The sequence below is a fragment of the Tinamus guttatus genome, unplaced genomic scaffold (genome assembly GCF_059628265.1).
Source record: "Tinamus guttatus ecotype Peru unplaced genomic scaffold, ASM5962826v1 Tinamus_guttatus_pri_ptg000052l, whole genome shotgun sequence".
NCBI lineage: Eukaryota > Metazoa > Chordata > Aves > Tinamiformes > Tinamidae > Tinamus > Tinamus guttatus.
In genome coordinates this window covers 7,060,533-7,072,734 of record NW_028288586.1, presented here as the reverse complement: position 1 = coordinate 7,072,734, position 12,202 = coordinate 7,060,533, and the positions used below count along the sequence as shown (strand labels likewise).

Genomic DNA, 12,202 nt, shown 5'->3' with positions numbered 1-12,202 from the left:
TAGGTCCCTGGAATTCGGACCTAAATTTTTTTTCCTTTGAAAAAAGTAAATTATAGTGCTATATATATAATAATAATACAGGAATGCAACCCTCATAGCTAAGCTTGTTAGTGTAGACACTGCAGCACCATAGACACCTAGTTGGCAACTTGGCATAAGATCCAAATGTTCTTCCTTCCTTCCTTTCCTTTCTTTCCTATCCCTCTCTTAATCCCTCCCTCCCTCCCTCCCTTCTTTCCTTTTTTTTTTCTTTTCAAGTACGAGAATTAAAACACCCAAAACTCTTACCATGAGATAATGTAAAAGGAGAAAGAGAGTGTAATATATATATATATACACACATACATATATGTCGTTTGCGGAGTCTGATTCATCGGGAAAGAAAATATATCAAAAGTGAATTTTAGAGAAAAATTCTTCTCTGAACTCATCTTTGCAAATGACAATCTCTATGGAAATTTGTATTTATCACTTTTATAATTTTGGTTTGTGTGCCTTTCCTCTTAGGTAACTTAATTTCCCAATTTCAATTCTGAAGTATAAAAAATACTTATATAATTGGGTAGAATGAATTTGAAACAAAAGATGGAATACATTTCAAGAGGTCAGGATAGCATTTAGCTTGGCTTACTTGTGAACTGAGGTAAACAAGAGAAAATAATAATAATAAAAAAATGTATCTGTGTTGCAACTTCCATAGCAGCAGACAAATTATTCCTTAGTCTTACAAGAGCACACTCTTAATTACTTTGTTTCGGAGGCCTGGCAGAGTTATCCTCTGCTTTTTACCTCTGGGAATTATCTCAGACTCAATCTCATGCTTTGCAATTTTCCCTTCTACTCCCACTTAAAAAAAATAGAGACAGAGAGACAAAGGGGAAAAAAACCCAACACAAATACAGAATAAAAACATCAGATCAGTTCTTTTGCGCCATCTGAATTATTATTTCTTTCTCCTAGGTGGAGAAAGCAAGCCAAGTTTACCATCTAAGAAGGCAAAAATGTGTAGGGCTTCCCAAACCAAGAACAGTCTTTCCTGTGTACAATGCTGCGCTTGGGCTATGTTTGCAGCCAAGCATCTGTACTAATCAATGTACTTTAGAGAAACTCAGACTAGAAAACAGAATAAACTCTTCAGAGCTCAGCAGATGATATTGAGAGAGCTCACAATCCACAGATTTTGTTCTTCCTGCCTATCTCCAAAGAAGACTTCCCACTTCAGTTGGTAAAAGATGCAGGGACTTAAGCTATCTGTATGCAAACATTGTTACACAATTTTTTTTTCCTTGGGTTTTTACCTAATGCAGTTGAAGCCACTGGAGGAGACTTCTGTTGATTGCAATAAGCACTGGATAAGAGACTCCTGGATGCTTTCTTTTCTATTCTTTTTAAAAAGAGAAAGCCACTTTTGAAAGGAGTTTGACTGGAGCACAGGTTTCACAGAAACATCTCAAGAAGGAGCTGAGTCATAACTCATAACTCATGATGGTCGTAAGTCATAAATTCATGGCCATCTACATCCTTTGCTGCTCTCAGATGATGGCAAAGTGAGGTAACAGAGCTGAGCTCGGGTGGAGGAGGCCTGTGGTTGCTCGGGTTGTGTATGATTGCTTAGTGAGCTGTGAGAACCTGGTCGAGTCCAAGCTCTAAGTCTTTGCCATGAAACCTGCCTCTTGGGAAGGCGGCTTGAGTGCTTGGGCCTGCACAGGGTTCACTTAGACACACCATCTTCTGCAGAGAGAATTAAGCATGGACCCAGACTGAGCCTTTTCAATACTTTCCTTAGCAAACCTACTTCATAGTTTGGATCGATATAGTCTGAATTTTTAGATTGTATCCAAAGCCTGTTTCTAGGAGCCAGGCTGACAAAAAAAGGTGGCAAGCATCTCACAAGAATGTTTTATTCAGATTTGTTTTTTCTGCTATGCAAGGTGATGGGAGCTGTAATAGCTTTTTATGACAACTTCTGTAAGGAAAAGCACATAAAAATAATCAAATAAAGGAAACAAAAGAAATTTCAAAGAGATTACTTTTTTATGCTTTTTTTTTCACTTTAAAAATGAAAATTGTCCCACATGTCCCACTTGCATTGACTACCACTAAAAACAGAACCTTTTGGAATGAAAATTGGCTTCAGGATGTGAAGTATGAAATTCAATTTTTTATATATATGTTTCACATCTCAGGCTTTGCATATCTTTGAGGCAAAAATATTCATTTGACTGAATGCATCAGAAAGAAGCATCAGAAAGAAAAGTTTTAGCAACACGAAAGTAGCAAATGGCAACTTTCTACAAACCAGATTCAACAGTTCCCATGCACACTTATTACTACTTTATTGCTGCTACTAGCTATTTTTAATCATTTACCTTGCACTGGCATCTAGATTTTTATTCCTAAAATGCAATATAAGAAAGAAAGAAAGAAGGGTGGAATCTGAGTTGAGGAGCATAATTGAACTAATGCTTCACCAAATATAGAGGTTCAGAAAAGATTTTCTTCCCAAGAACTCCTAAGCAGCCAGACAGCTTGCTACGAAGTTTGAAATGATTTAGGGTTTGTAGAAGGCCATACAAAAACAAAACAAAACAGGAAAATGTTCAGTGAAACTTGGACAGCGGTGTAGATCCATATTTATACAGAACAGATTCTACACCTTTTAAATTTATTTTTAAAGTTTTATTTTGTAATCACTGTGCGTGGTCATAACTAATCAAACACGTTACCCACTTGTGGTACTCATGTACAAAGAAACCCAGTCAAGTCAGGTCTCGTTCTCGGTCACAGAGAGGAAAACCGAATGTGGTACCACGGAAAGTATTCCCACTTTCAAGGGCAGAGGCTGCAGACAACCTGATACATTCAACAAGGAAAGCAAATAATAAATGCTTCATATTTTCCATTTTGTCCTCTCATTGTTGGAGAAGATATAGCAACATAACAATGGGGAAAAAAAGAAATGAAAAAAGAAACAACCAAAAAAAAAAAAAAACCATGTTGCTGGACAAACTTAAGAACACAAAACTCTTTAGGATCAGAGATGAGAAAGTTGTACAATTCCTGCCCATCTGAAATTTCCTCAGAAACTCACAAAACCCAAGGCAGAAGAGTCTGTAGCACCTTCCTCAGACAGTGAGCAAAGCACCTACGCAGATGCACATTCGGAGTCTGGAATTATTTTTCTTCTGTACCGCACAGTCGAGCAAACGGCAGCAGAGGCAGGTGACAGTTTCCCAGGTGGGCTCGGCCTGCAGCGGCTCTCCCGTAGCAGCTCGGAAAGGGAGGATGTGGCGTGTGCCTGTGTCGGGTCTGGCAGGAGCTGGGCAGACAGGGCTGCCGAAAAGAACAACGCAGAGCCCCCGGTCCAGACTGCCCCGGCTGTGATGGGAGGACCTGCTGAACCGCCCCTGTATTAACCTCTTCAGATCTGGCCTCCAAATGCAACTGTTTGAATAACTATAAGATGATTTCATGTTGTTTGTAAGATTCAATATGACTGCCATATGAGGCTGTTAGCAAAGTTATCCAGTGGCAAGATTGCCAATAACTCATGCCTATAACATGCACTGAAGAACAGCACTAAGTATTAAATCATACTAATTGTAGTGATCACAACTGATTCCAGCCCTGCCCCTTGCCTCATGTGGGGTCATATCACATCCCATTAGTGACACCAAATGCAAAGTAAGATGCTTCTCGCTTGGAATGAGGAGGTTTTGCCCAATCATAAATGTCTTAAAGGCAGAAGGGAAAGCCTTCTTTCCTAAAACTGAGTGAAGGGGTGGCATTCAAGCAGATTTTCACACAGACCCCCACTTGGCAAGCCTCTCAAAATCCCAAAGGGTACCTGGAATAGGCAACTAAAGTTACTGAAAGAGGACATTCCCTTTGCTGTGTAGTTCTGCAAGTGGTTACTAGAAGACATTGCTTCCTTTTTCTCTGTAGTATTTGATTAGCTTCTAAATATGATCAACAGTTGGAATAATTCTGATTCACTCAATTTCTTAATAGCACCAATATTATAAATCTGATTCCTCATTCTTAATTCTCTTATTCATATCTTTAGTCATTTTCTTAGTACTGTGCCTCTATCCCAGTAAAAGAGCATAATTCCTGGTTTACAAGATCAGACCACTTTTCTGCTATTATCCAATAGTAGAATTGCCCTATTAGATTATCTACATTGTCAGTTTACAATGTGTGCAGTAAATATGCCACAAATAAATAAATCACAGTATACTGTACACATCATTCAGCAGTAACAGATGAACATTAGGTTCTCTGATTTTAACTTACAATGTAAAACAAAACAATAAACATCTTAAATACAGGAAAATCTGAAAAAAGAAGCATTGGAAAGTTGTTCTCCACTACATGCATACACACACACACACACACACATATGTACAAACACACACACACACACATATATAGGGGTGTATATATGTGTACATATATATTTCTATATACACATATTCAGAACACCCCAAATCTATGGTTTTCTGCATTAGTAGATATGCCTTGTGGAAGCAGTTGGCTCTCCACAAATGCTGCACTTGCTTATTAGACCTTGCTCCTAACAGAGACCAGCCCCAAGACTACTGACTTTTCATTTAAAATAATAGCTATTTAATTTAAAAGTACCTAAAGGATGCTGACCTTCTCAGCATCCAGGTACTTAAAAGGGTCGAGAAATACTATTGCCATTACAAACTAGAAAGATGATCTGCCTAAAGAAGTGGAAGAAAATGGATCATGTAACCCCAGACAGTTCACACAACCCCAGAGAGTCTATATCTTTCTACCATGAAATTAAGCAGATTCTGAAAAAAGTTTTCCAATACATTAAGTAGCTTAGAAACTAAGAAAAATAAATTAGACACAGTGCTTCAGAATCTAATGCCCGAAGGAAAATAAGTGCTTAAATAAATGTTAGGATCTTAATTGAAGATTAAGATCTTCAAATTAATTTGAAGGTCTTTTTGTTAAGAAATGGCATTTCATTGGGTTACAGGGAAATTTTGGCTCATAGGTCTTGTTTCAAGAAGAGCTTGAAAAAAAAGGTAAAAAACCCACTTTCTCCCTTCCCTCTCCCCCAGAAATGTTTTAGCTGCTGTTACAGGCTGGGAAATTTGGTGTTTGATTTTTTTTTTTTTGAATGCTGCACTCTGTTCCCTATTATTACAGTTCTTGCACTTCACCATGAAGTTTAGTTTTCCTTTCACATCAAGGCTTCTATAACTAGTCTTACAAAAATAAGCAAGAAATGCAGTCTCATCAATCCAGGCCAGCCTACTTAAGAGCCAGATGAGGAAAACATTTGGGATTTGGGATCTTCCATTTATAAGAAGCTGGGCAACAAAAAAAAGCAACAAAAATGTCAGAAGAGCTGGAAAAAGAATGGGGGGCAGGGGAGTGCCACAAGTGGTCCTTCAAGTCCTCTAATTTCATGTGCAACTCAAATTACTATTGGGAAACATGGAAAAATGCAAGCTGACATCATTTCAGGTTTGTTTGAATTGATTTTTGGCATCCCTGGTTCCTGCTGCCTCCTCCTTGACAACCACACACACATCCAATCATTGCTGCACTGACGTTGCAGTTTACCTCCCATTCCCTTCCCTGAGTCCAGATTCCCACCTCACTGACTGCAGCATCTGCCTTTCAGGTACCCCAAAAAACTCGGGCTCCAATTTAATTAATTGGCTGCTGCTGTTCCAGCCTCGCGTTTCCTCTAGCATCGCCCTAGCTGCTAGCAAATTCACTCACACTCACTTTAAACATACAGCATGCTCAAGGAGGAAACAGCTTACGCTGTAATGTTAAAAATATAAGTTGTGCACTGCCATAAACATACTGAATTAGAGGAATATGCTTCTCTCCCCCTCCCCAAAGCACATTCACATTTTATACAATTCCGGTCTTGGTCTCCACTTTGTCCACAGCAGAAGTGAAGTTTGATTCCTGTTCTGCACTTGATTTCCTTTCTTCTGGATAGTGGTTCATTTCTTGCATTTCTAAAGATACTTTATTCCTTTTGGCAAATGCCTGGCTGATCTCATTAAATGTCTTGTTTTTGGTTTCAGGCAGGACGAAGAAGAGGTAGGTGGCTCCTGCCAAGCAGATGGCAGCGAACACCAGGAAGCAGTAGGTCTGTAAACCACTCTGTGAATAGAAAACAAAGGACAAAAGTCAGAAAAAAAGGAAACATCAAGAGCTGCTTGAAAGAAAAAAGAGTGTTATGGAGCAATTTTTAAATAAGTACAGTAAGTGCTGTCAATGACTGCAAGCTTGGAGTGTCTAAGAAGGACATAAAAACGCACAAATCCTTGGTTCTTCCAGCAGCCTCTGTGGCCCAGCTGTGCAGACCAAGCTCCTGGCAGGGGAGCACAGATCCACAGTCTGGATGATGCTGGGAGGCTTCAGACTGCAGGTCCCAACTGCAGGAGTGAAAAGAGCAGGTGGAAGGACCATGGTGTCTTCAACGCACAAGACTTAACCGCCTCTTGCAGCTGTTTGGTATTTCTGGAAACGAGGCAGACTTTTTTTTACTGAAATATTCTGAGAAGTAGCTCTCAAAATCTAGGGACAAAAACGTGGCAGTCTGGTAATATTGTGCACCTGTCTTTAACAAATGAGAAAACTGTCATAGCCAGAGGCAACTGCATCACACTAGTTACAAGCTCTGTGATTTACAGATTAAACAATAAACAAGGAAAAAAAATGCCAAAAATCTGAATCATTTCTAAGTTTACAAGGGCTTACAGCAGAAACAAAACTATAAAATATACTTCGTTTATGCTAAAGACAAGCATAAAAAACAACTGAAAACAAAATACAGGCCATATTTGAATGTTTCTGATTTTACTGAGCTGTAAAAACAGAAGAGAGACGGGAAAGACATTAATTTAGAAATTTGTTATAAATGCTCCAGCCAACTTGAAAGAGTTGCACTTCATGAAAACATAAGTACTTCTTTCCTGGTGATTATTAGCTCATTTAAAAGCATTCAGTAACATTTTAATAACAAAATTTTGAAAAAATATTTGATAATTACTTTATTGCCATCTATGCTTTGTTGAACTGAGAAGAGATGTTGTATCTTGGTTCCAGCAAAGAACTGCCAAGCTTTCATTAGGGACACAGGGACCAGCCTCCCTATAAGAGGTTTTGAACACCTCTCTTCTTCTCTGCTTGTTGCCTCAATCTATGCCTATGTCCTTGAAACACATATCCAGAGAACATGCTTTTGACTTGTTCTTATTGAGGAGGCTAAACTGAATAGGAATTAGTATCTCCAGTTGGATACAGCAGGCACCTTTCCATGCTGAAAGCTGAAGGTCTTGCTGAAGAAAATGGAATACGTGGAAAAGTGGACACATCTTACATGCAATCTCAGGTGTCCTAAGACAGGTTATACTAGGGCAAATCACTCAAGACAGAGGAAGCTAAATCTGGAGAAGAGTGAGTGAGCGCTGTGAACCTGAAGCATTGAAACTGCTTTACCGAGTACTTCAATGGAGACACCAGCCTTGGCCCCATCCCACAGACCTGCCTGGCTCATCCACCACGCGGCAATGAAGCAAACCCCAGATCTCTGTGTGACACCCTTCAGCTCCTAGTTAAAAACTCTTAAAACTTACTCTTTCTGTCAGTCTCTGGGAGAAATAGCTTTCTGTATGTGAGTATTTATGATTTCCATTAAAAGTATGTATCTGAAACAATTAAGGCAGTGGCAAATGATGATGCAACCTGACTTTCCACAACTTGAAGAGCATATTCGCATTCTCGTTTGTTCCCAGGTCTAAATGTGAGCTGGTTCAGCTATCTATTTTGGGGGCAGAATAACTCCTAGGAATATTTTTGTGTTTCACTTGCTTAATATTTCCTCATGGCTGGTATAGAAGAACATGATTGCTTTTATGGAAAAAGAAAAAAAAAAACTTTTCTGCAGTCACTTTTTAATATTATGGCTGATTGATAATCTGTATAGTCACAGTGTTTTCCATAGATAACTCGTTAGTTCAGATTTTTGATTCATTCTGTAATAGGAAAAACTGGAAATGTATGCTCTGAAATATTGACTATGGATTCTTGAAATCGCCAACACCTGTTTTGTTAAACTCTAGCAGCCCAAACTCCTGAACAACCTGATAATCACAAGCCAAAGAGCATGAGTGACAAGTAGGAAAAATATTCTGGGAAGGAAATGCATATTATCCAGAGGCAGAAGCAAAGAGATTTAGTAAACAGGAAAAGAGATAGCTTTAACGCGTCTCATAAATCATCCTGCCACATTCAAAAATTGCATCTGGGTTCTCTATATTTGAAATTGTTTCTCAGTCAAATGGCAGGGCTCCAATTTGGAATCATGCACCTGACATGTTACTTTCCCTTTCGATTTGTCATTGAGCTGAATCTTCTCCATGATAATGAAGAACCATTAATGCCTTTTGTGAGTGGGCCTGACAGCCAAATGCCAGAACTTATCTACACCTCTTGGTACAGCTACAACTTCCCACTACTTCTCTTACTCCTGCTTATTTCCTTGCTATGTGTTATGTTAATGAGTGCTTATTGCCTTCTTTGAATAACTTTATGAGTACATAGTTTATTTGCATATATTTTACATAGTATATTTACTTTTATTGGCAACAAACTTTCTTTCTTTTTTTGCAGATCTCTCTCAAAGAAGCCCTCAATTAAGCTCTACAGAGAATAGGCTAAAAGTTAAAATTTGATATAAAACCTACAAATGAATCCTGCAGGAAAGAGACCAAGATTTTGACCTACTTGCATAACATGGTGGAGCCCTGACTCCTGGGCAGGAATAGTCCAGGGCAATCTCCAGACATGCTTTTCTCACCTGCTATTGTTTAGTCACAGTATTTTTTTAACACTAGTTATCATTTGTGAGACACAAAAAAGACCAGCACTTATGAATATCCTTAGAATTCTCTGACTCATTCAGAGTTCAACTATTACCACCTGCACTTGTATTTGCCATAGAAGAATACCACGTGAATTAAATTATCTGTAAGTCTGCCTACATTGCACATCTTGATAAAGGATATAGAACAGAACTACTAGATAAAACAGGTAAAGGAAATGTAAAAACCTGAAACCGTAGTCAATAAAAGCTCTTACATGGCTGGGATATTACTCAGCCTAGACTTTTGTTCAAATCAGTTTTATCTGTTTCTGATGTATTATGAACAGGCTGGTGCCAGAGGGAAGATACTGGGATGGATCAATTAATAGATTGGCCTCTGCATATCTAATGTGACAGCATATCAAGTAAACGTCAGATTATGTCCCAGGAAAAGGGTGAGTTATTGAAAGACAGTTACTGTAAGAACAGTACCAATAGGCAGATCTGTCAGGAAAATGAAGCTGGGACTTTGTTCTGTGAAATTGTTACACTTTTATCCATAATATGAATATGATAGTATTATTATTATCATGCTGATGAAGTCCATACCTATAACTTGGCCTGGTGTCTGTAACCTCCAAAGGTTACACTTTGTGCACTTTGTGACATTGCTTCACTAATTACATGGGACAGAAGAATCAGTCTTCAAAAACTGAATAGCTATAACCATCCAAAGAGTAATTTAACTCTTAGTGAAAGAAACAGAAACAAAACCAAGAACACATCCAAACAGCTGGAGGAAAGGGCAAAAGGAGAAAAGGGGAAAACAAGAGAAGAATCAAAAACAAGCTAGTTCTGAACGAAGATTCTAACTACCTGTGAAACAAAGCCACTGAAAATACACAATTTCCATTACTTCCCAGATATCACACATAAACATGGGATCCTACAGCAGTCTATGCTGCTTAGCTGTTTCCCCAAGGTTTCTTTGGTCCTTCCTGTTGCACGAGCACCCATCGATCAAGAGTTTCAGATACAACCACGAGTGCCTCGGGACGGCCAGCCTTCCTGTGGGCAGCCAAAGGTTCATTAAAGGCAGCAGAGAGAATAAGACGAGAAGGGTACGTGTGCCTACTGGTGCATTCCCTGGGGAAAGCGCTAGGACACTCGCAGCCTGTTCCTAGACAGCCCCCTAACACATCCCTGCCCGGGCAGAGCTCACACTGTTGCTCTCAAGACCTGCAAGGGCTTGAGCATGAGTTTTTTATAAGCTAAGCATAAAGTTTAAACTCATCCCCTCTATTTGACATCGGCTTTCTACAGAGGTTATTTAAAACGTACTATATTTGAATATTTGTATATTTGAATACTGAATTATTCATTTTTCATTTTCCCTTCACTCTTACAGCTGATCAAGGCTGTAACTGCAGAAAAAAAAGGTGGGAAACAGGAAACAATTCACTATAAACAGTTTACACTGATACAACCTTAAGACCTGCATTGAATTGCCACAAATATAGAGTTGAAGACATAAGCAGCTCCCCCCAGATGACATAAGCAGCTCCCCCCACATCTGATCCCAAGTTTGGCAAGCAAGCAGTGCTGATTTGTTCCTGCGTAATTGGGATTTATGAAGGAGGAGGTGCATAAACTTTACAAACATACTCTCATACTCCTGCACACATAATGCACATGGAATAGGCATTTCCCCTTTCTCTCTTTAAAATAGGAATTAAACATTCTTTAAAATTTTAACCATTTTAGACAGACTTCAGAAAGAGCAATGCCAAAACAGATTAGCATGAAAGCCCATTTTTTGAAGTAAACTGAAGCAAACAAAAAAAAATCTGGCATTAAATAGGCAATAATCTTTTTTTTTTTTTTTGATCAAAATTGTTAACGATTTGCCACTTACGAAGTCTGCTAGTAGAGGACAGTTTTATGGCTAACAGCTTGTACTCTGTGAATAACAGAGTCTGTAAAACATAAAAATAGCTGAGTAGAAGATCATCATGTGCTATTTAATACCAGATCAGTTGATCATTGGTTTAATTCATTTTGTAGCTAAGTCTAATTACTAAGTAGAACTGTTGTAACTGACAAGAGAAAGACAGATATTCCAAGGTAGACATGGGAGAATGAACAAGCAAATGAACAAACTCTGAAGCAGATGTAGCAAGTTTAACAAATTAGCATTTTTAAAACAGAACTTTTGGCTCTTTCTAGGAAATAATAAAACAGCATTTCTCATTCTATGCCAAGCTGATGCTTTCTTGTTGAACAGCAGGGCTCTGTGGGCTTTCACTGCTCTCATGGAAATGCAATCCACAAACAAACAAAAGCATATTTATTCCATTTATTTTCATTTCCACTTGATTTGTCATTTAGAGAGCAGCAACATTTTATGAATTCTCTCTGATTTGTCCAGTATTTCTCCCTCAATTCCTGCATGGGGACTTGCTGCTCTTTGCTTTGTTTTCTTATTTGCTTTCAGATTTCTTAGTAGCGAAGTCACTGACACGACCATTTTGAATGGGGGTGAAGGAAATCTAAGCAAACAGACAAAAACAAACCTGCGGCCACGTTTCACAGCAAGACTGAGATAAAGCAGCGTACAGCCCTGCAGCGGATTCTAAGCAGATATCCATCTGCTAAGTGAATCCCTCTTCCTTCCCAACTTCTCATTTCTCAGCTTTCAGCACCACATGCCTTTGGCACAGCCAATGCCTCCTTGCAGTTAGAAGGTTCCATAAAAATTAGAACTATGGATCTTTGAAGTGGTGAGGTCAGATCACAATAGTTAGATGATTTATAAAAAAGATTAGCAACAATATAAATTATTCATGCATTCAGACATGCGATTTTCCTTTTTTTTTTTTTTTTAATTCACACAACTTGCTGAACTGAATGGAATCTCTCTGTGTGTCCTTCCCTCCTCATCCTTCTAGAGTTTTCGCACAATTTTTGGTTCTACAGAGGGCACGGAATGAGGAAGGAAGGAAGGATAAAATACAATGTAAGAAATATATTTCTTAAGTAAAAGCATAGAGAGGAATCTTCAAAAGGATAAATTACAATTTCAGCTTCAACACTCACTCCCTCATAAAAGTTGATTTTTGCATTTTACAACATATTTGTAAAAGCTTAAAATACCTTGCCTGAGGGAATCAAGTTGCATGCTTCTGTGCATACTTTTGTTATTCAAGTTCCTGTATTGCATAGTAGAAAAAGTCAACAGGTGTTACTACTCATTAAGGAAAGAAGTGGGAAAACCAAACACAATCAGGCTGGGTAAATGAAGCTCAGGGAATAACAAGGAAAATCACGAGC

At 38.6% G+C, this 12,202-nt stretch overlaps 1 protein-coding gene across 1 annotated transcript in view; it reads right to left on the bottom strand.

The window, feature by feature from the left end:
* Positions 1-5,843: 5,843 nt before the first annotated feature.
* The window catches only part of SLC2A9 (solute carrier family 2 member 9), a 91,056-nt gene continuing 84,697 nt past the window's right edge, over positions 5,844-12,202 (bottom strand). Inside the window, exon 13 of the mRNA XM_010227659.2 lies at positions 5,844-6,165. Coding sequence (XP_010225961.1) covers positions 5,908-6,165 — 258 coding nt within the window. The 3' untranslated portion in view covers positions 5,844-5,907. The remainder of the gene's footprint in view (positions 6,166-12,202) is intronic.